Source organism: Dryobates pubescens, chromosome 1, assembly GCF_014839835.1.
Source record: "Dryobates pubescens isolate bDryPub1 chromosome 1, bDryPub1.pri, whole genome shotgun sequence".
Lineage (NCBI taxonomy): Eukaryota > Metazoa > Chordata > Aves > Piciformes > Picidae > Dryobates > Dryobates pubescens.
This window is the reverse complement of record NC_071612.1, coordinates 58385181-58404438: the sequence shown is the minus strand read 5'-3', so window position 1 is coordinate 58404438 and position 19258 is coordinate 58385181. Positions and strand designations below refer to the sequence as shown.

At 51.0% G+C, this 19258-nt stretch overlaps 1 protein-coding gene across 6 annotated transcripts in view; it reads left to right on the top strand.

Annotated features, from left to right (window-relative positions):
- IQSEC1 (IQ motif and Sec7 domain ArfGEF 1) overlaps positions 1–19258 on the top strand; it is a 539967-nt gene that overhangs the window by 330337 nt on the left and 190372 nt on the right. The window contains exon 1 of one of the 6 annotated variants that reach the window (XM_054166413.1): positions 14054–14149. The exons of the other annotated variants lie outside the window; for them this stretch is intronic. Within the exon in view, the coding sequence (XP_054022388.1) occupies positions 14073–14149 (77 nt within the window). The 5' untranslated portion in view covers positions 14054–14072. Of the gene's footprint in view, positions 1–14053; positions 14150–19258 lie in introns of those variants that run through there. 6 annotated transcript variants of the gene reach the window in all.

Below are 19258 nucleotides of genomic sequence, written 5' to 3'. Positions count from 1 at the left end.
ATCCCTGGAGGTGTTTAAGAAGAGCCTGGCTGAGGCTCTTGGTGCCATGGTTTAGTTGATCAGATGGTATTGGGTGAGAGGTTGGACTTGATGATCTTGAAGTTCTTTTCCAACCTGGTTAATTCTATTCCATTCCATTCCATTCCATTCCATTCCATTCCATTCCATTCTATATCTCCCAATCCCTGGGCAGGTTGGGGTAGCTGTGTCGGAAAGGCACAGTACAGAGGCAGTGAGGGCTGGTGGGAAGGGAAACCTGACCTTTGGGGGGGCCTGGGAGCCTGCAGAACAGTTGATGGGTCTTATGGGTAACACTTTCTTCTAGTAAAAGGGGAGTGGGGTTGGCATCTCTGCTCACAGTTCTTGGAAGAGGATCTCTTTGGCTCATGTTTGCAGAACATTTATAGAATCACAGAATTGTTTGTGCTGGAAGAGACCTTCAAGATCATCAAGTCCAGCTGTTAACCCTGCACTGCCAGCTCACCACTAAGCCATGGCCCTCAGCACCACATCTACACAGCTCTGATGCCCCTCCAGGGGTGGGAAATCCACCACTGCCCTGGGCAACCTGTCCCAGGGCTTGACAACCCTTTGGGGGGAGAAATTGTTCCTTATAGCCTCCCTAAATGTCCCCTGGTGCAACTTGAGGCTGTTTCCTATTGTCTTGTTCCTTGTCACTTGAGAGAAGCAATGGACACTTAAGGTTTGTTCCACCTGTGACTTCTAAAGGTGTTAGAAAGCAGCCCTGTGGGAAAGGATGTGGGAGGGCTGGTGGGGGAGGAGCTGGACAGGAGCAGGCAATGTGAGACTGCAGCACAGAAGGACAATCACAGCCTGGGCTGCATCCAAAGCAGCATTGCCAGAGATCCAGAGAGGTGATTCTGCCACACTGCTGAGACCTCACCTGGAGCACTGTGTGCAGGTCTGGAGCCCTCAATTTAGGAAGGACATAGACCTGATGGAGAGGATCCAGAGGAGGGACATGAAAAGGATCAGGGGGTTGGAGCAGATCTGCTATGAGGACAGGCTGAAGAAGCTGGAGAAGGCTCTGGGGAGACCTAACAGCAACCTTCCACTACCTGAAGGGAGCTACAAGAAGGCTGCAGAGAGACTGTTTGCAAAGGCCTGCAGGGACAGGAGCAGGGGCAATGGCTTCAAACCAGAGCAGAGCAGATCTACATTGGATGCGAGGAACAAGTTCTGCACCAGGAGGGTGGTGGAACACTGGAACAGATTGCCCAGGGAGGTGGTTGAGGCTCCTTCTGGAGATATTCAAGGTGAGGTTGGACAAGCCCCTGGGCAGCCTGATCTAGTTGGGGATGTCCATGCTGACTGCAGAGGGATTGAACTGGATGAGCTTTGGAGGTCCCTTCCAGCCTGGACCATTCTATGATTCTAAATGAGGCTTTGAGGACACAGTCTCCAGCTGTGCCAGGGGAGGTTTAGGCTGGAGGTTAGGAAGAAGTTGTTCATAGAAAGGGTGATTGGCCATTGGAATATGCTGCCCAGGGAGATGGTGGAGTCACCATCACTGGAGGTGTTTAGGAAGAGACTGGATGGGGTGCTTGGTGCCATGGTTTAGTTGATTAGGTGGTGGTGGGTGAGAGGTTGGACTTGATGATCTCAAAGTTCTCTTCCAACCTGGTTAATTCCTTTCCATTCCTTTCCATTCCATTCCATTCCATTCCATTCCATTCCATTCCATTCCATTCCATTCCATTCCATTCCATTCCATTCTGTCATTTCCCCTCTCAGTAGCTGGCAGGGGGGAGGTGCATGTGTGTGGTCCATCCTTCCTCAGCTAGGAGGAAGGTTCACTGACCACCATTCAGTGCACCCAGTCCTGGTTAGAGCATCTGTGTAGCTTCTGAGAGAGTTGTGGGGAGGAGATGCTGAGCTTCTGATGCCCCTTGGAAGATGAAAGGCATGTTTGTACTTCTGCCTTGGATTCTCTTATCTAAGAGCAAGCCTTGCCTGCCTTTGGGAGTGTGTAGAAGTAACAGCTATTATGGGCAGATGTAAAACAGGCTTTCCAAAAGCCCTAAGCCCAGCTTCAGCGCTGTTGGTGTTGGGGTTTATTATGTTCCTAAGGCAAAGGAAGCTGATTTAACACAAGAGTGAGAACCAAATTAGCAGTTCCCCTGTGTTAAATTGCATATTTTTAATCTTAGGCATTCAGCTGAGATGTAAAAGCTCAGCTGCAATTTACTGTGGCTTGTTGGATGTCCCCAGAAAGCCTGTGGGCTCGGGGCCTGCCCAATGTGAGTCCTGCGTGGGTAGGTGCATTCCCACCAGCAGATGTTCATGGGGACTAATGCCCTTTCATCTTTAAATTGGGAAGGATGAACTGTTCCACCAAATCAATGAAACAGGGGGAGACTGATCTCTCCAGTAGCTGATTATCTACCTCCAGTTATCTTTTGATGTTTCCAGCATCAAGTGAGGGGCAGGCACTGTGAAAGGCATGCTGGTTAGGCTCACTGTTTAAGAGAGCTTAAGCTGAATGTGGTATTCCTCCAAATACTCCAGGCACACAGCTCTGACCTGAAGCACTGCTCCTTGGGTGTTAGGAAGAAGTTCTTTCCCATGAGGGTGGTGAGAGACTGGCACAGGTTGCCCAGGGAGGTGGTGGAAGCCTCCTGCCTGGAGGTTTTTGCAGCCAGGCTGGATGTGGCTGTGAGCAACCTGCTGTAGTATGAGGTGTCCCTGCCCATGGCAGGGGGTTGGAACTGGCTGAGCCTTGAGGTCTCTTCCAACCCTGACAATTCTGTGGTTCTATGATTGCACATCTGACAGTGCTCAAGGCTTCTGTCCTGCAGTGTGCTCAGCTGTGTGATTCTTCTACCATGGGATGGCTCCTGCAGCTGATGTTAAGGTTTGTCTTCCCCTCTCCACTGTGTAGTTTGGTTTTGAAGCCTCCTGGGATATTTGGTGACTCTGGAAGTTTAGTTCCTGGTGAGAAGCAGGGGAAGGTGGTGGCTGCAGCTCTGGTGCTGCGTGGATACAGCCTCGAGTAGGGTCAGCCCTGCAGCTCTGTGCACAGTGCCAACAGCCTGCCTGCAGGGGCAGGGCAGTGACATGGCTGAGGTCTGTTTCCAAGAGCAAGTTGCTTTTTGGGAGCTCCTCTGCAAGCCAAGCCTCTTCTTCTGGATTTCTTTGGAACTGGTCAGGCATTGCAACAGGGAGAAAGCAAGAAACCTGTGGCCATGGCACTTAGGAGCATGGATGAGGGACCATGGTGGTGTTGGGTTGAAGGTTGGACTGGATGATCTTAGAGGTCTCTTCCAACCAAAACAATTCTGTGATTCAATGCAAAGGAGTCTGTGTTGGCTTTGGTGCATGCATCAAAAGAAAATGTGTAAAATATACTTAGATGTTTAACCAATAGCATTCAAAAGAACCTTGGATCACTTCAGGGTCTCCAGTGGTTAAAAGATAAGTCATTGTGTGCTGCTCTTACCCAGGAAGGACAAGGGAGGGGATTCAGCTCCTCTGCTCTGCTCTCATCAGACCTCACCTGGAGTACTGCATCCAGTTCTGGTGCCCCCCAGCACAAAAAGGATGTGGAACTGCTGGACTGCATCCAGAGGAGGCCACAAAGATGTTCAGAGGGCTGGAGAAACCTCCCCTATGAGGGCAGGCTGAGAGAGTTTAGAATAGAATAAGGAAGACTAGAATAGAATAGAATAAGAAAGACTAGAATAGAATAGAGTAGAGTAGAATAAAACAGAATAGACTAGACTAGGCTAGACTAGACTATAATAGACTAGACTAGAATAGATTTAACCAGGTTGGAAGAGACCTCAGAGATCATCAAGTCCAACCTATCACCCAACACCATCTAATCAACTAAACCATGGCACCAAGGGCCTCATCCAGGCTCTTCCTAAACACCTCCAGGGATGGTCACTCCACCACCTCCCTGGGCAGCACATCCCAAGGGCCAATCTGTCTTTCTGGGAAGAAATTCTTCCTCACCTCCAGCCTAAACCTTCCCTGGCACAGCTTGAGACTGTGTCCTCTTGTTCTGGTGCTGGGTGCCTGGGAGAAGAGACCAACCCCCACCTGGCTCCAACCTCCCTTCAGGGAGTTGGAGAGAGCAAGAAGGTCTCCCCTGAGCTTCCTCTTCTCCAGGCTAAGCAACCCCAGCTCCCTCAGCCTCTCTGTTCAGCCTGAGGAAGAGAAGGCTTCAGGGAGACCTTAGAGCAGCCTTCCAGTACCTGAAAAGGGGCCTGTAAGAAAGCTAGAGAGAGACTTTCTAACTTTTACAAGGGCTTGTAGTGGTAGGATGAGAGGGATTGGATGGAGTCACTGTCCCTGGAAGTGTTCAGAAAAAGATTGGATGGCACTTGGAGCCATGGTTTAGTTGTCAGGTGGTGTTAGGTGATAGGTTGGACTTGATGATCTCTGAGGTCTTTTCCAACCTGGTTGATTCTGTGATTCTGATAGAATTTCCCTGTCTGTATGTTTTCAACTTAATGGAACCCAGACTTGTGGAGGAAAGGGGCCAGTGAGATGGAGATGAATACTTGAAGCCTTTCCAAAGGGCCAGTGTTAATCCTTTGAAAACAAACACATGGGAAAGGAGCTGAACCTTAAAGGCAACCTCTTGAAACACTTGTCCCCAAGTTGTTCCTCCCCTTTCAGGCTCTGCTGCGTTCTGCTGGTTGTTGCACTGCAGCTTCCAAGTGCTTGAGCAGATTTGTCACTCTGACTGTTGAGTCTTGCACATTAGCTCCCATCCACACCTTGGGAGACTGCTCCACTTCAGGGCTGTCTTGTGGGGACAGGCATAGCCTTGGTGTCCCATGGTGGGTTTTGGAGTAAGAATGGGGTGGAGAGAGAGGGATTCCGCTGAGTGAGGTGTAAATGCTGGTTGTGAAGTGCTTTTTGTGCCTGTGCAGTGCTAGCCTGCTTCCTCTCATATCACTGGCACCTTGGTTTGGAGGTCTGACAGTCTGTTATGTTACGTGGTGACAGAGAGGGAAAGGAATCTGTGGTAAAAATAGTCTGCCAAAAATATGGGTGAGGGCTAAGGGGCTAGTGTGATCAGGGCTTCTTGTGGCAGTGTACCTGCTGGAGGAAACGGTCAGCAAACAAAAGCAGAACCTTACTGGTTATGTCCTGCAAACAGTGAGCCAGTGAAGCTCTTAAAGAAACTGGGAGCCAAGTGCCTTGGAGTGTCAGTGCCACGTTGTGCCCTTCCGAAGCAAAGCTGGAGATGGGTGCTGGAGCCCTGGGGCAGGCTGCCCAGGGAGCTTGTGGATTCTCCTTCTCTGGAGAGATTCCAAACCCACCTGGACACTGGGATAGTGGGCAAACTGCTGTGGGTCACAGGCTCACTGGCTCAGAACCATTCGCTCACTGGAGTTCTTCTAAGCGGTGAGGTCAGGATGTGGCCTTTGCCTCCTTTGGACCAGTGGCTGATGGTGCTGTTGAGAGCTGGGCACCTCATTTTCCATCAAAGGGCCAGGAAAAGTGCATAAATCCATCTATGTCCTTAGCTTAGTGATGTCCATTTGTCTCAACCAGATGAAACTGCTAGGAGAGCAAGGGAGCTGTCATGGTAGGCTCAGCCTTTGCCAGATCTCTGCCTCCAATTTTTCATGTCTGATTAAAGCACAAAAGCTGAATTTGACTGTGTCTAAAGCTGCTGAGAGGGAAACATTTTGTCCCAGCAGTCAGTGTTCATTAAAAAGGGAGGTGAACTTTGCACAGTGCTTTAAAAAATGGCTTTCAAAGCTGGCCCTGATGTCAGCTATTCATTCATTCATTCTGCAGAACTTTCCTTTCAAAAAGCTTTTAAAACTCCCAAGCGTGGGGCTAGGATGCACTTGGGGTTGTGAAATGATCTTTGCAGAGCTGGGAATGTTTTGGTTTACAATCACAGAATTGGCAGGGTTGGAAGGGACCTCAAGGCTCAGCCAGTTCCAACCCCCCTGCCATGGGCAGGGACACCTCACACTACAGCAGGTTGCTCACAGCCACATCCAGCCTGGCTGCAAAAACCTCCAGGCAGGAGGCTTCCACCACCTCCCTGGGCAACCTGTGCCAGTCTCTCACCACCCTCATGGGCAACAACTTCTTCCTAACATCCAATCTGAATCTCCCCACTTCTAGTTTTGCTGCATTCCCCCCAGTCCTATCACTCCCTGACACCCTCAAAAGTCCCTCCCCAGCTTTCTTGTAGCCCCCTTCAGATACTCGAAGGCCACAAGCCCTATGAGGAGAGGCTGAGGGAGCTGGGGTTGCTTAGCCTGGAAAAGAGGAGGCTCAGGGGAGACCTCATTCCTCTCTCCAACTCCCTGAAGGGAGGTTGTAGCCAGGTAGGGGTTGGTCTCTTCTCTCTAGCAAGCAGCACCAGAACAAGAGGACACAGTCTCAAGCTGTGGCAGGGGAAGTTTAGGCTGGAGGTGAGGAGAAAGTTCTTCCCAGAAAGAGTAATTGGCCCTTGGGATGTGCTGCCCAGGGAGGTGGTGGAATCACCATCCCTGGAGGGGTTCAAAAAAGGCTTGGATGTGGCACTTGGAGCCAGGGTTTAGTTGTCAGGAGGTGTTGGGTGGCAGGTTGGACTTGATGATCTCTGAGGTCTTTTCCAACCTGGTTGATTCTGTGATTCTATGAAGAAGGTCTCCTGGGAGCCTTCTCCTCTCCAGACTGCACAACCCCAACTCCCTCAGTCTGTCCTCACAGCAGAGCAGCTCCAGCCCTCTGCTCATCCTCGTGGCCCTTCTATGGACACCCTTGTGGGGGTTCATTTCCCCAGTGCTAGTTTCAGAGCTCATGTGTCAACAAATCAGTGCACAGCATTATCATTCCCCCCCCGGGCTTGTCTAAATCCTGTGCCTGCAGGGAAAAGCCAGGCAGCACGTGATGGCAGCCCTGAATGCATGAATAAGGATGAGAAGTAACATTTGTGACAGATCAACTCCTCTCCTCCAAGGGCCACCCTCTTTTCCCTGGTTTTAGTGCTTGTGTCAGTGTCACATCACACTGAGCAGAGGCTTCTGGCTGTCAGCATGACCGAGGAGCTCCAACTGGCTTTGAAGCTACCTGGAATCCTCCTCCTGGCATGAAAACACACCAACAGTTGCTAAAGCAATTACTTTTGTTGAATGAATCAGTGGTGTGTCTTGGGAATTGGCTGCTGCTGAAGCCTCTTCTCCTTTCCCCACCTCCGTGTCACAAAGTAATCCCTCACAAAGGCTGCAAAAGGCTTCGTGTCGTCCGCGCAGGGGGGAATAACCAGGGTTATATTTATATAACCAGGTTAGTTCTGGAGGAGAAGGAGGACTCTAGCAATGTGCCCAACCAAGACACACTGTGCTTTGGCAGATCTTCCTTTCAGTGTTTCCTCCTCTGGAGCTGGAGATGCTTTGTAATTAAACAGCTATGGCAACCAATAGAGTCCAGCTGAGGGTCAGCTGTAAAGTTCAGATCCCAGGTGGCTGCTCTCTGTTCATGACTTACCCACCAGATGGGTTCAAGTGTTCCCCTGGATTTATTTATTGTTTGATTCTTTTCTCTCACCCTTCCAGTATTGAGGCAATTTGTTAGATTCCTATCAAATATTTATCTGGGGTTTTATTGACTTTTGCAAGGAATTATTGAGCTGGGAGAAAAGGTTTCCCCACAGGACTGTGTTCCACTGCTTAAGAGGTCCAGCAATCACACAGGAGCACAGGATGTTAGGGGTTGGAAGGGACCTCTGGAGATCTTCCAGTCCAACCCCCTGCCAGAGCAGGACCACAGAATCCAGCACAGGTCACACAGGAACACAGCCAGACAGGGCTGCAAAGGCTCCACAGAAGGAGACTCCACAACCTCTCTGGGCAGCCTGCTCCAGGGCTCTGGGACCTTCACAGTCAAGAAGTTCCTCCTCATGTTGAGGTGGAACCTCCTGTGCTGGAGTTTCTATCCATTGTCCCTTGTCCTATCCCAGGGCACAGTGAGCAGAGGCTGTCCCTGTCCCTTCCTTCCTGATCCCAGCCCTCAACTACTGATAGACATTGATCAGATCCCCTCTCAGTCTTCTTCTCTCCAGTCTAAACAGCCCCAGGGCTCTCAGCCTCTCCTCCCCAGGCAGTGCTCCAGTCCCCTAATCATCCTGGTAGCCCTCTGCTGGACCCTCTCCAGCAGATCCCTGTCCCTCCTGAACTGGGGAGCCCAGAGCTGGATGCAATATTCCAGGTGAGGTCTCAGCAGGGCAGAGTAGAGGGGGAGAAGAAACCACCTGGATCTGCTGGACACACTCTGCTGAATGCAGCCCAGGACCCCATTGGCCTTCTTGGCCCCCAGGGCACATTGCTGTCCCATGCAGAACTTGTTGCCCACCAGCACTCCCAGGTCCTTCTCCACAGGGCTGCCCTCAGTGATCCCTTCAGATCAGTTTCTACAGTCACAGCAACCAAGGGTGGCCTGACAGAAGGACAGGAATAAACAGCACACTGTCCTGGTGGGACACTTCTAGTGCTCACTTTGTTTCCCTGGATAGCTGAAACTGATCTGGTTTAAAGGATCAGCAAGACAAATTGAAAGGAGTTTTGATGATTGGCACTGATGAAGCAGAGGCTGAGTGTTAAAGCTTAGCATCTCTGGCAGCTGTCTGAAAATACAGCAATATCCTGCCTGGCTTGGGGGTTATTTTTATTGGATGCCACTGTCAAAGAGCCTAGGGAATGCAGATGGTGACATGTTGACTTAATGGTGTGGGGGCTATATAGAGCTCAGATACTGAGGAGGGAGCTTTCTCATCAAGATGAGGACTTAGCTTTCTAATTTCTGGTGTTTACAGCCTGTCTGAACTTCACAAGACTGGATGGTAGGAGGCTACAGGCTGGGTGCAGAGTGGGTTGAGAGTGGCTCTGAAGAAAGAGCCTTGGGGGTGTTGGGTGCTGAGCAGCTCCCCAGGAGCCAGCAGTGCCCTCCTGCAGCCCAGCAGGCAGCTGTGTGCTGGGCTGCAGCCAGAGCAGGGTGGGCAGCAGGGCAGGAGAGGGGATCCTGCCCCTGGGCTCTGCTCTGCTCAGACCTCACCTCCAATCCTGCCTCCAGTTCTGGTGTCCCCAGCAGCAGAAGGACACAGAGCTGCTGGAGAGAGTCCAGAGGATGATCCAAGGGCTGGAGCAGGTCTGCTGTGAGCACAGGCTCAGGGAGCTGGGGGTGTTCAGCCTGGAGAATAGAAGACTTAGACTGGAGACAGGCTTTTCATGAGGGTGTCTAGCAACAGGACAAGGGGGAATGGTTTGAAGCTGAAGGAGAGCAGGGTTGGACTGAATCTTACGAAGAAGTTCTTCAGTACAAGGGTGGTGAGACTCTGGAACAGGTTGCCCAGAGAGGCTGTGGCTGCCTCCTCCCTGGAGGCATTGAGGGCCAGGCTGGATGAGGCCTTGAGCAGCTGAGTCTTGTTGAGAGGTGTCCCTGCCCATGGCAGTGGGGGTTGGAGTTCCCTCCCAACCTATGATTCTATGAAATTCCAAAGCCAGTGTGGTTCAGGAGTTTCCACATAAGCAGCAAGCAAGACAGAAACAGAACCCTAGAAAATATGGCAAGAAGTTCTTGGCAGGAGCTGAGGATTGCATTCATTGCTTCCTGTAAGCTGTTTCACATTGCAGCAAGTCCAAAGGCCAGGCTGGTGGCATTCCCAAGCTGTGCTTCAATGTGCAAGGATACCTTCCAAACTTCAGAGTCAGGGTTTAAGTTAAATCACAAACTGAATGAAATGGTTGAGTGAACTGCTGGTTTCCATCTTGTGTGGGGTTGGGCTTTGGTCTTTGAAAGGCTTATTGCTGTCTACAACTCCCTGAAGGGAGGTTGTAGCCAGGTGGGGGTTGGTCTCTTCTCCCAGGCACCCAGCACCAGAACAAGAGGACACAGTCTCAAGCTGTCCCAGGGGAAGTTTAGGCTGGAGGTGAGGAGAAAGTTCTTCCCAGAAAGAGAGATTGGCCATTGGGATGTGCTGCCCAGGGAGGTGGTGGAGTCACCATCCCTGGAGGTGTTCAAGAGGGGATTGGATGTGGCACTTGGTGCCATGGTCTAGTAGTCATGAGGTGCTGGGTGAGAGGTTGGACTTGATGATCCTTGAGGTCTTTCCCAACCTTGATGATCCTGTGATTCTGATTCTGTGATTCTGTGTTCTTGGCTTTGGCATTAGAAAAATTGTATTGACCATGGAGACAAACAAATAAAGCAACCCCAACCACCAGCAGCACCACTTTCACAGGTTAAACTTCCAGACACCTGGATGTCCTCAGCTGGGTCCTCCCAAGGTCAGTGAGGTTTGCCAGCAGGCTTGCAGATGCTCTCTGATGGTCTGTCCAGGCTCTTTGTCTCCTGCCCTTGGAATGAGCTTTCTCTCTGCCAGGTGCTGTGCCCACGCTTCTGCTGAAGCCATCCCTAAACAAATCTGCTGTTTAACTGTGGCTCAAATGACTGCCAAAGGCAGGATGGAAAGGACTGGTCCAGTGCCACAGAGATTGAGTGGGGAAACTCCCACTGACTCCAGCAGGGATTTCACTTTCGCCCTCAGAAGGGAACCAGTGAACTGGAAAGTGATCTGAAGTGTGGCCTGATCTTAGTATCCCTGCACTGACAGCTTTTGAAGGAATCCAGGCTCAGGGGTTTCAGTTATCCTTATCCCCCTCTTTGTTTTCAAAGCAAACTTTGGAGCTCCTGCTGCAACAGCAGTGAACTATTTCTTGTCTGAAGCAGTTTGTGAGCAAGCCTGTTCTGTCTGTACAGAGCTGGAGAGAAGCCATGAGGAATGAACTGCTGTCTGCAGCTGAGGGACCTGGTTTGTTAGCAGGGTGTACAGGAGAGCCTCTATTCTCTACAGCTAACAGTTTCAACCCATTGGGATAAGTTTGTGATCATAGAATCATAGACTGGTCCAGACTGGAAGGGACCAAAGCTCATACAGTCCAACCTGCAGTCAGCAGGGACAGCCTCAATTAGATCAGGCTGCCCAGGGTCTCATCATGTCTTAGCTTGAATATCTCCAGGGATGGGGCCCCAGCCACCTCCCTGAGCAACCTGTTCCAGTGGTCCAGTGAGGAACTTCTTCCTGATACCCAATCTCAATCTGCTCTGCTCTAGTTTGAAGCCATTGCCCCTGGTCCTGTCCCTGCAGGCCTTTGCAAACAGTCTCTCTCCATCCTTCTTGTAGCCCCCTTCAGGTACTGGAAGGCTGCTATTAGGTCTCCCCAGAGCCTTCTCTTCTCCAGGCTGAACACCCCCAGCTCCCTCAGCCTGTCCTCATAGCAGAGCTGCTCCAACCCCATGATCATTTTCATGGCACTCCTCTGGATCTTCTCCATCAGCTCCAGGTCCTTCCTGTGTTGAGGGCTCCAGACCTGTGCACAGTACACCAATGAGCACTGATGACTGCTGCTTTCCCCATGTCTTTTTTTTTTTTTTCATAGCTTGAGTTATTTACATGGAATGGAATGGAATGGAATGGAATGGAATGGAATGGAATGGAATGGAATGGAATGGAATGGAATGGAATGGAATGGAATAGAATAGAATAGAATAGAATAGAATAGAATAGAATAGAATAGAATAGAATAGAATAGACCAGGTTGGAAGAGACCTTTGAAATCATCAAGTCCAACCTATCACCCAACACCATCTGATCAACTAAACCATGGCACCAAGCACCCTATCAAGTTTCTTCTTGAACACCTCCAGGGATGGTGACTCCACCACCTCCCTGGGCAGCACATCCCAAGGGCCAATCTCTCTTTCTATGAAGAACTGTCTCCTCACCTCCAGCCTAAACCTCCCCTGGCACAGCTTGAGACTGTGTCCTCTTGTTCTGGTGCTGGGTGCCTGGGAGAAGAGACCAACCCCCACCTGGCTACAACCTCCCTGCAGGGAGTTGTAGAGAGCAAGAAGGTCTCCCCTGAGCCTCCTCTTCTCCAGGCTAAGCAACCCCAGCTCCCTCAGCCTCTCCTCACAGGGCTGTGCTCCAGACCCCTCCCCAGCTTTCTTGCCCTTCTCTGGCCATAGTAGAGGTGTAGATTCAGTTCAGTGTGACCAACAGGATACTAACCCAGAGGAACCTTCCTTCCCATGATGTTTGCAAGGGAAGGCCTTTTTGTCTTGGCTTCTTTGCCCCCTTCCCCCCCGTGGTGTTTTTATGGCTCAGGGATAGAACCACAGTGACAGCAGCAGACAGAAAGCTGCTTAAGCAATTGGGGCTGGGATGTGCTGAATGCCACAGCAAGCCTCCAGGTTAAACACTTTAATGAAGAGACAAAGCTCATTCTCTGCAACATTCCTGACCTGCTTTAAGTAGATTTAGGAACTTGAAGCAGACTGCATCAGTCTGGGCAGGAAAAAGTATCCATCCCAGAGAGCCAAGAGGCTGGAGCCAGGCTCTGCTGGGGGATGCCCAATGCCAGCACAAGGGGCAGTGGGGGAAGCTGAGGCAGAGGAAGCTCCATGGAAACAGGAGGAAACAATTTTTTCCCTATGAGGGTGACAGAGGCCTGGCACAGGCTGCCCAGGGGGGTTGTGGAGTCTCCTTCTGTGGAGATATTCAAGACCCACCTGGATGTGTTCCTGTGTGACCTGATCCTGCTCTGGCAGGGTGAGGTTGGACTGGGTGATCTCTAGAGGTCCCTTCCAGGCCCTAACATTCTGTGGTTCTGTGATTCCACCCTGCTCTAGAGCTCTCTCAACACCCCATCACCTGGGCTCAGAGTGAAAAGATAGTTTTAGTCAAAACCTTTGGTCATAAAAAGAATCTGTTGAAAGACATAACTACTCCTGCACCTGGGGAGGAACAACCCCCTGCAGCAGTACAGGTGAGGGCTGACCTGCTGCAAAGCAGCTCCATGGAGAAGGATCTGGGACTGCTGGTGGACAACAAGTTCCCCATGAGCCAGCAATGTGCCCTCATGGCCAAGAAGGGCAATGGTGTCCTGGGGGATGTCAGGGAGAGTGTGGCCAGCAACTCAAGGGAGGCTCTCCTCTACCTCTACTCCTCCGTGGTGAGACTATATCTGCAGTCCTGGGTCCAGTTCTGGGCTCCCCAGGTCAAGAGAGACAGGAAACTACTGGACAGAGTCCAGGGGAAGCTTCAAGGATGCTGAGGTGCCTGGAGCAGCTCTCTGAGGGGCAAAGGCTGAGAGCCCTGGGGCTGAGAGCCTGGAGAAGAGCAGCCCCAGAGGGGATCTGATCAATGCTCAGCGAGAGCTAAAGGGTGGGGGGCAAAAGGATGGGGCTGGGATGTTCTCAGCAGTGCCAGTGACAAGACAAGAGGCAACAGGCACAAACTGGAAGCCAGGAGGTTCCATCTGAACAGGAGGAGAAACTTCTTTGGTGTGAGGGTGCTGGAGCCCTGGAGCAGGCTGCCCAGAGAGGCTGTGGGGTCTCCTGCTCTCAGAGATTCCAAGCTCCCCCTGGCCATTGTGCTCCTGGGCAAGCTGCTGTGGGTGCCCTGCTTTAGCAGGGGGCTTGGACTGGATGAGCTCCAGAGTTCCCTTCCAACCCCACCATGCCAGGGTAATAAATCCAATACTGGGGTAAAAAATGACTGTAGAAGGCAGGCCAGCAGAACAGGGGTTTTGTTGTACCTTGCAGGAGTTCTTTCTCTCTGCTCAGCATTACCCCTGAGCTGGCCATGCCATGGGGATGAGCACTGTGCTGCTCCCTTGCCCCTGGCCCTGTGCACACAATGCCCCCAGGGGCAGTGTGCTCTGTGGGTTCAGCTCTGCATTCCCAAATGCTGCTGGGTGGTGTCCTCTGCAGCCACCAGCTCCCTGTGGCTGTTGTTTGTCCCTGGGATCTGTTCTAATGGAACCAGGGCCCCGGCCAAGCACCTTGCTAAAGCCCTGAGCACAGGTGGCTGATAAGCTGCCTTAATTCTAGTTGAAGTGCTTAATTTGCAAAGTGATGTGTAAAGCTGACAGGCAGCTCCAAAGACCTTTCCAACCCAGCTTCTGAGCCCTGCTGTGGTCACACAGCCTCCAGCCCACAAGCTTTTAAACTAGTTCCCCCAAATTGGCTTTGGAGGAAGAGGTTCTTCAATAACTAAATAAATAACCTCAGCCTGGGTGCATTGAGACTTGATGGAGGAATGGGATGTGAGGAAGAGCCTTCCTAGGAGCACCTCAGCTCCTGCTGACCTGCAGGGAACTCAGAGCAGGTGAGCTTGGGGTTCTTGATGGGGTTTTTTGTGTCTTTCTTGTACTTGTCCTGTGTAGCCTGCCCTGGGTGATCTGCTTTGGCGGGGGGGGGCTTGGACTTGATGATCTCTGGAGGTCCCTTCCCACCCCTGCCATGCTGGCATTTCCCCCTGTCCCTCTCTCTGCCTTCCCTTCAGTTTATTTTCTTTCAAGCTAAGCAGCTCCACTCATTGTACATTTCTCAGCTGCTTTTCCAGTGCCCACTCTGTGCTTTGTTAATAATTATGAATAGAGTAGAATAGAATAGAATAGAATTAACCAGGTTGGAAAAGACCTCAGAGATCATCAAGTCCAACCTCTCACCCAACACCTCCTGACAACTAAACCATGGCACCAAGGCTCTTCCTAAACACCTCCAGGCATGGTGACTCTACCACCTCCCTGGGCAGCACATCCCAAGGGCCAATCTCTCTTGCTGGGAAGAATTTCTTCCTAACCTCCAGCCTGAACCTCCCCTGGCACAGCTTGAGACTGTGTCCTCTTGTTCTGGTGCTGCTTGCCTGGGAGAAGAGACCAACCCCCACCTGGCTACAATCTCCCTTCAGGGAGTTGTAGAGAGGAATGAGGTCTCCCCTGAGCCTCCTCTTCTCCAGGCTAAGCAACCCCAGCTCCCTCAGCCTCTCCTCACAGTGCTGTCGCCCTGGCTGGGATCAGCTGGCTGCTCTGCAGATGATGCCTCCTGGGGTTGGTTGTTGGATTGTTGGGGGGGTTTGGGGGGTGGGGCTTGGCTTGTTGTGTTGTTATTTATTTGTTTTCAGCTTGGCTGTAGCAACAAAAGCCATGCATGTGTTTAACTCTGCTCCCAGGACCAGAGGGGACTGCCAAGCTGCCTGGGCAGCTGGTGAGGCCACTTTGTCATTTTAATACATAAGCTAAACCCTGCTCCCACTCAGTGGTCCAATCTGTCTTCACAGGCTAAATTAAAAGCAGTTTTAGCATCTGATTAGCTGTGTAATAAGACAGCACAAGGGGTGTGGAGAACAAAGAGCAGAAGCAGGCAAGGGGACACATGCATCCTATCATCTCCTGGTCCCTGCATAGGAAAGGAGCAATCATTTCCTGCAGGTTCCTCCTGTCCGTTGTGAAGTGTTCTAAAGCAAGATCATTTCTGAGCAACAAAAGATGCCAGCAGGGCCAGGGAGGGGATTCTCCCTCTCTGCTCTGCTCTGGTGAGACCCCAGCTGGAGCACTGTCTCCAGTTCTGGAGCCTCTGCTCCAGGAAGGATCTGGAGGTGCTGGAAGGTGTCCAGAGAAGGGCCACGAGGATGAGCAGAGGGCTGGAGCTGCTCTGCTGTGAGGACAGACTGAGGGAGTTGGGGTTGTGCAGTCTGGAGAGGAGAAGGCTCCCAGGAGACCTCCTTGTGGCCTTCCAGTATCTGCAGGGGGCTCCAAGAAAGCTGGGGAGGGACTTTTGAGGGTGTCAGGGAGTGATAGGACTGGGGGGAATGGAGCAAAACTAGAAGTGGGTAGATTGAGATTGGATGTTAGGAAGAAGTTGTTGCCCATGAGGGTGGTAAGGGACTAGCACAGGTTGTCCAGGGAGGTGGTTTTTGCAGCCAGGCTGGATGTGGCTGTGAGCAACCTGCTGCGGTGTGAGGTGTCCCTGCCCGTGGCAGCGGGGTTGGGACTGGCTGATCCTTGAGGTCCCTTCCAGCCCTGACAGTTCTGTGATTCTATGCTAAACCTGAGCTGTCAGGCTGTGGTGCTGCCCACGATTTAAGCTCTTGCTGTGGCTTCCTCCCTCTGTGTTCCCATTGCTGCACCGGCTGGGTGGAGGGCAGAGTGCTGTAGGACAGTGCTGCAAGGAGAGGTTCTCTCCTACTTTTAATCCAGCTGCTCTTTAACAGTGTAAGCTTTTAACCTACACAGTTATGCTTCCACCTTGGAAAGGGGCTTCTGGTCCTTTGACACTGAGAGATGGAGATCATTACTTTTCTTTCTGGTTTCTATTTCTTTTCCTCTTTCTCCCAGCACTTGCTATGATCTTGCAGAGCTTTTCTGTCTGCTTCCCTCTTCAGTGGGTGCCTCCTTCAGTATTCCCAGGCACACCTTGAGTGTCCAAGGAGTCATTTGGAAAATCTATCAAGGCCATATTTAAGTGCCAGACCCTGGAACCATGTGGCAGGGAAGTTCCTTCATTCCCATAGCTACAGAGGCCGCAGGAGCAGAGCCTGTGTTGGAAATCATCATCATTTTGCCCAGCCTTCAACTGCAGACTGCAGAGTCTGGAAATTGATCTTTATAGTTTAAAAGTAAAGCAATAATTCTGTACCTTCTGTGATTTCCATGACTGCTAAATCATCTCTACTAAGGTGAGCAAGCTTTCAAACCCTTCCTGCAATGAAGCTGCAGGTGTTTTGCCAGCAATGGGAACTCTCTTATCAGCTGCTGGTTTCTGTAGGGTTTTAACAGTTCTGGGCTGCAATGAAAATTCTCTTGGCTAGAGCAATACCCCCCAGAGAGGTTGTGGGGTGGGGAGAGAAGAAAAGCTCTGCTGCTGAGAAGGTTGGTGAGAAAGGTAAAGGGTGAGTGCCCAGAAGCTGGAGCCAGGCTCTGCTGGGTGATGCCCAATGCCAGCACAAGGAGCAGTGGGGGAAGCTGAGGCTTAGGAAATTCCCTGGGAACATGAGGAAACAATTTTTCCCTGTGAGGGTGACAGAGCCCTGGCACAGGCTGCCCAGGGGGGTTGTGGAGTCTCCTTCTGTGGAGATATTCAAGACCCTCCTGGATGTGTTCCTGTGTGATCTGTTCTAGGTGATCCTGCTCTGGCAGGGGGTTGAACAGATGATCTCTAGAAGTCCCTTCCAGCCCCTAACATTCTGTGGTTCTGTGACATTTGCACCTTTGTCTTTCTACAAGCCTTTGGGAACCACTACAGCTGCTGTTGGTCCTCACAGGGGTAGGTCCAGTAAACTCAGAGATGCTGAGTGTTGTTCCAGGTGTCAGCTGAGAGGTTCATAGCAGTTTTCTGGTACCAAAGGGCATAAAATACTCTTTTAACATGGTCCAGATGGGATTCTGCCAAAACTTTCCCCCACATGGAATCATAGACTTGTTTCAGTTGGAAAAGCCTTCTAAGATCAGCCAGTCCAACATCAGCCCACCACCATGGCCACTAAACCATGAGCCCAGGTGCCATGGCCACACATTTCCCAAACACCTCCAGGCATGGGGACTCCACCACCTCCCTGGGCAGCTTCTTCCAATCCCTGACCACTCTTGCAGCAAAGACATCATTTCTAATCTCCAACCTCCCCAATTTCAGGCCATTTCCTCTCCTCCTATCACCTGATACTAGGGAGAAGAGGCCAACCCCCACATCCCAGTGATTTCCCAAGGGCTGCTCAGAGTAGAGTCTATTAGGTCAATCTTACACATGCTGAGCACAGAGAAATGCTTTCATTTCTTTACTCCCTCTCTTTCTCTCTCTAAACAGATTGTCCAAAAGAACTGCAGCATTTTTGTGTGGAACCAAACCAAATCAAGGGGCTAGCCCTACATTTGATTGTTTTCAGCCTTGTGATTCAGGTCACTGTTCCTCCACTATGATTTAATACAGAAGGGAAGGGGTGAAAAAGAGAACAAAACCAAGTGCTGGCATCTGGGAGAGGCAATGCAAGCTCAGAACAAGGCTCTGGAAAAAACTGGGGAGCTAGAGCTGGAAGGAAAGTGGGGTTTGGGGAGATCTCAAATCTCTGAGGAGGTGAAGTGAATGAGCTACAGCAAGAGAAATGTGGCCAGCAGGGCCAGGGAGGGGATTCTCCCCCTCTGCTCCACTCTGCTGACACCCCACCTGGAGTTCTGTGTCCAGAGCTGGAGCCTCTGTTCCAGGAAGGATCTGGAGGTGCTGGAAGGTGTCCAGAGAAGGGCCACGAGGATGAGCTCTGCTCTGAGGACAGACTGAGAGAGTTGGGGTTGTGCAGTCTGGAGAAGACTCCAAGGAGACCTTCTTGTGGCCTTGCAGTATCTGAAGGGGGCTCCAAGAAAGCTGGGGAGGGACTTTGGAGGCTGTCAGGGAGTGATAGGACTGAGGGGGTTGGAGAAAACATAGAAGTGGGGAGATTGAGATTGGATGTTAGGAAGAAGTTGTTGCCCATGAGGGTGGTGAGAGACTGGCACAGGTTGCCCAGGGAGGTGGTGGAAGCCTCCTGCCTGGAGGTTTTTGCAGCCAGGCTGGATGTGGCTGTGAGCAACCTGCTGTAGTGTGAGGTGTCCCTGGCCATGGCAGGGGGGCTGGAACTGCCTGGTCCTTGAGGTCCCTTCCAGCCCTGACAATTCTGTGATTCTATTATCAAATGTCAGTAAAAGGGAAGAAAATGCAGAGTGTCATGAAGCATTTTATATGTGAAGATGTAATGTTTGGGCAGAGCTTGAATTCTCTGTTAAATCCTCAGTTGTTGTCACTGAGTCCAACTGCCCTCCCTGGCCACATGCTGCTTTGCCAGATGCAATCTTTACTGTGTGTTGTGTTGCAATGAGAGATGACAAAGGTGTTTTGGAGGCTGGAAGTGTGTTTTGCGATGGCAAATAGTTGCAACAGCAGCCACAAGCAAACACACTGCTTGGCAGAGGTAGGAATTATTAATTCTAGGCATTTAGTCCATTCTGTATCTGCCTAATGGGATTTATTCTGCAAAGAGGAGAGGAAAACACATGCATGAGGATCCAAAGGGTGTCTGCAGTTTAAATAGTCAGAGGTTTAAATGTTGAATATGTTTCACCAGAGCCTGTGGTGTTCAAATTTAACTGCTCCAGGTGTGTTTCTGCATGCCCCTGTCTGGGTGTTTCTATCCATATGCATCTGGGTGTCTTTATATGAAAAAGAAATAGACAAAAGACCCCAAAAATGTGGCTTCTTATTTCAGGGGGAGATGGGAGTTCATTTAGTTCAATGCTGTTGTGGCCTTCACAGCTAGTGAAGTTGAAAGGCTGTCATCTCATGCCTGCTCCCAGGGCTGGATGTTTGACACTTACCCTCAGAAATGGTTGGCATTGTTGAGATAAGGCTTTGAAAGCCTTTCCCCATTAGCTCAAGGATCAAAACTGACACCTGTGAGTAAAGTTTGAGG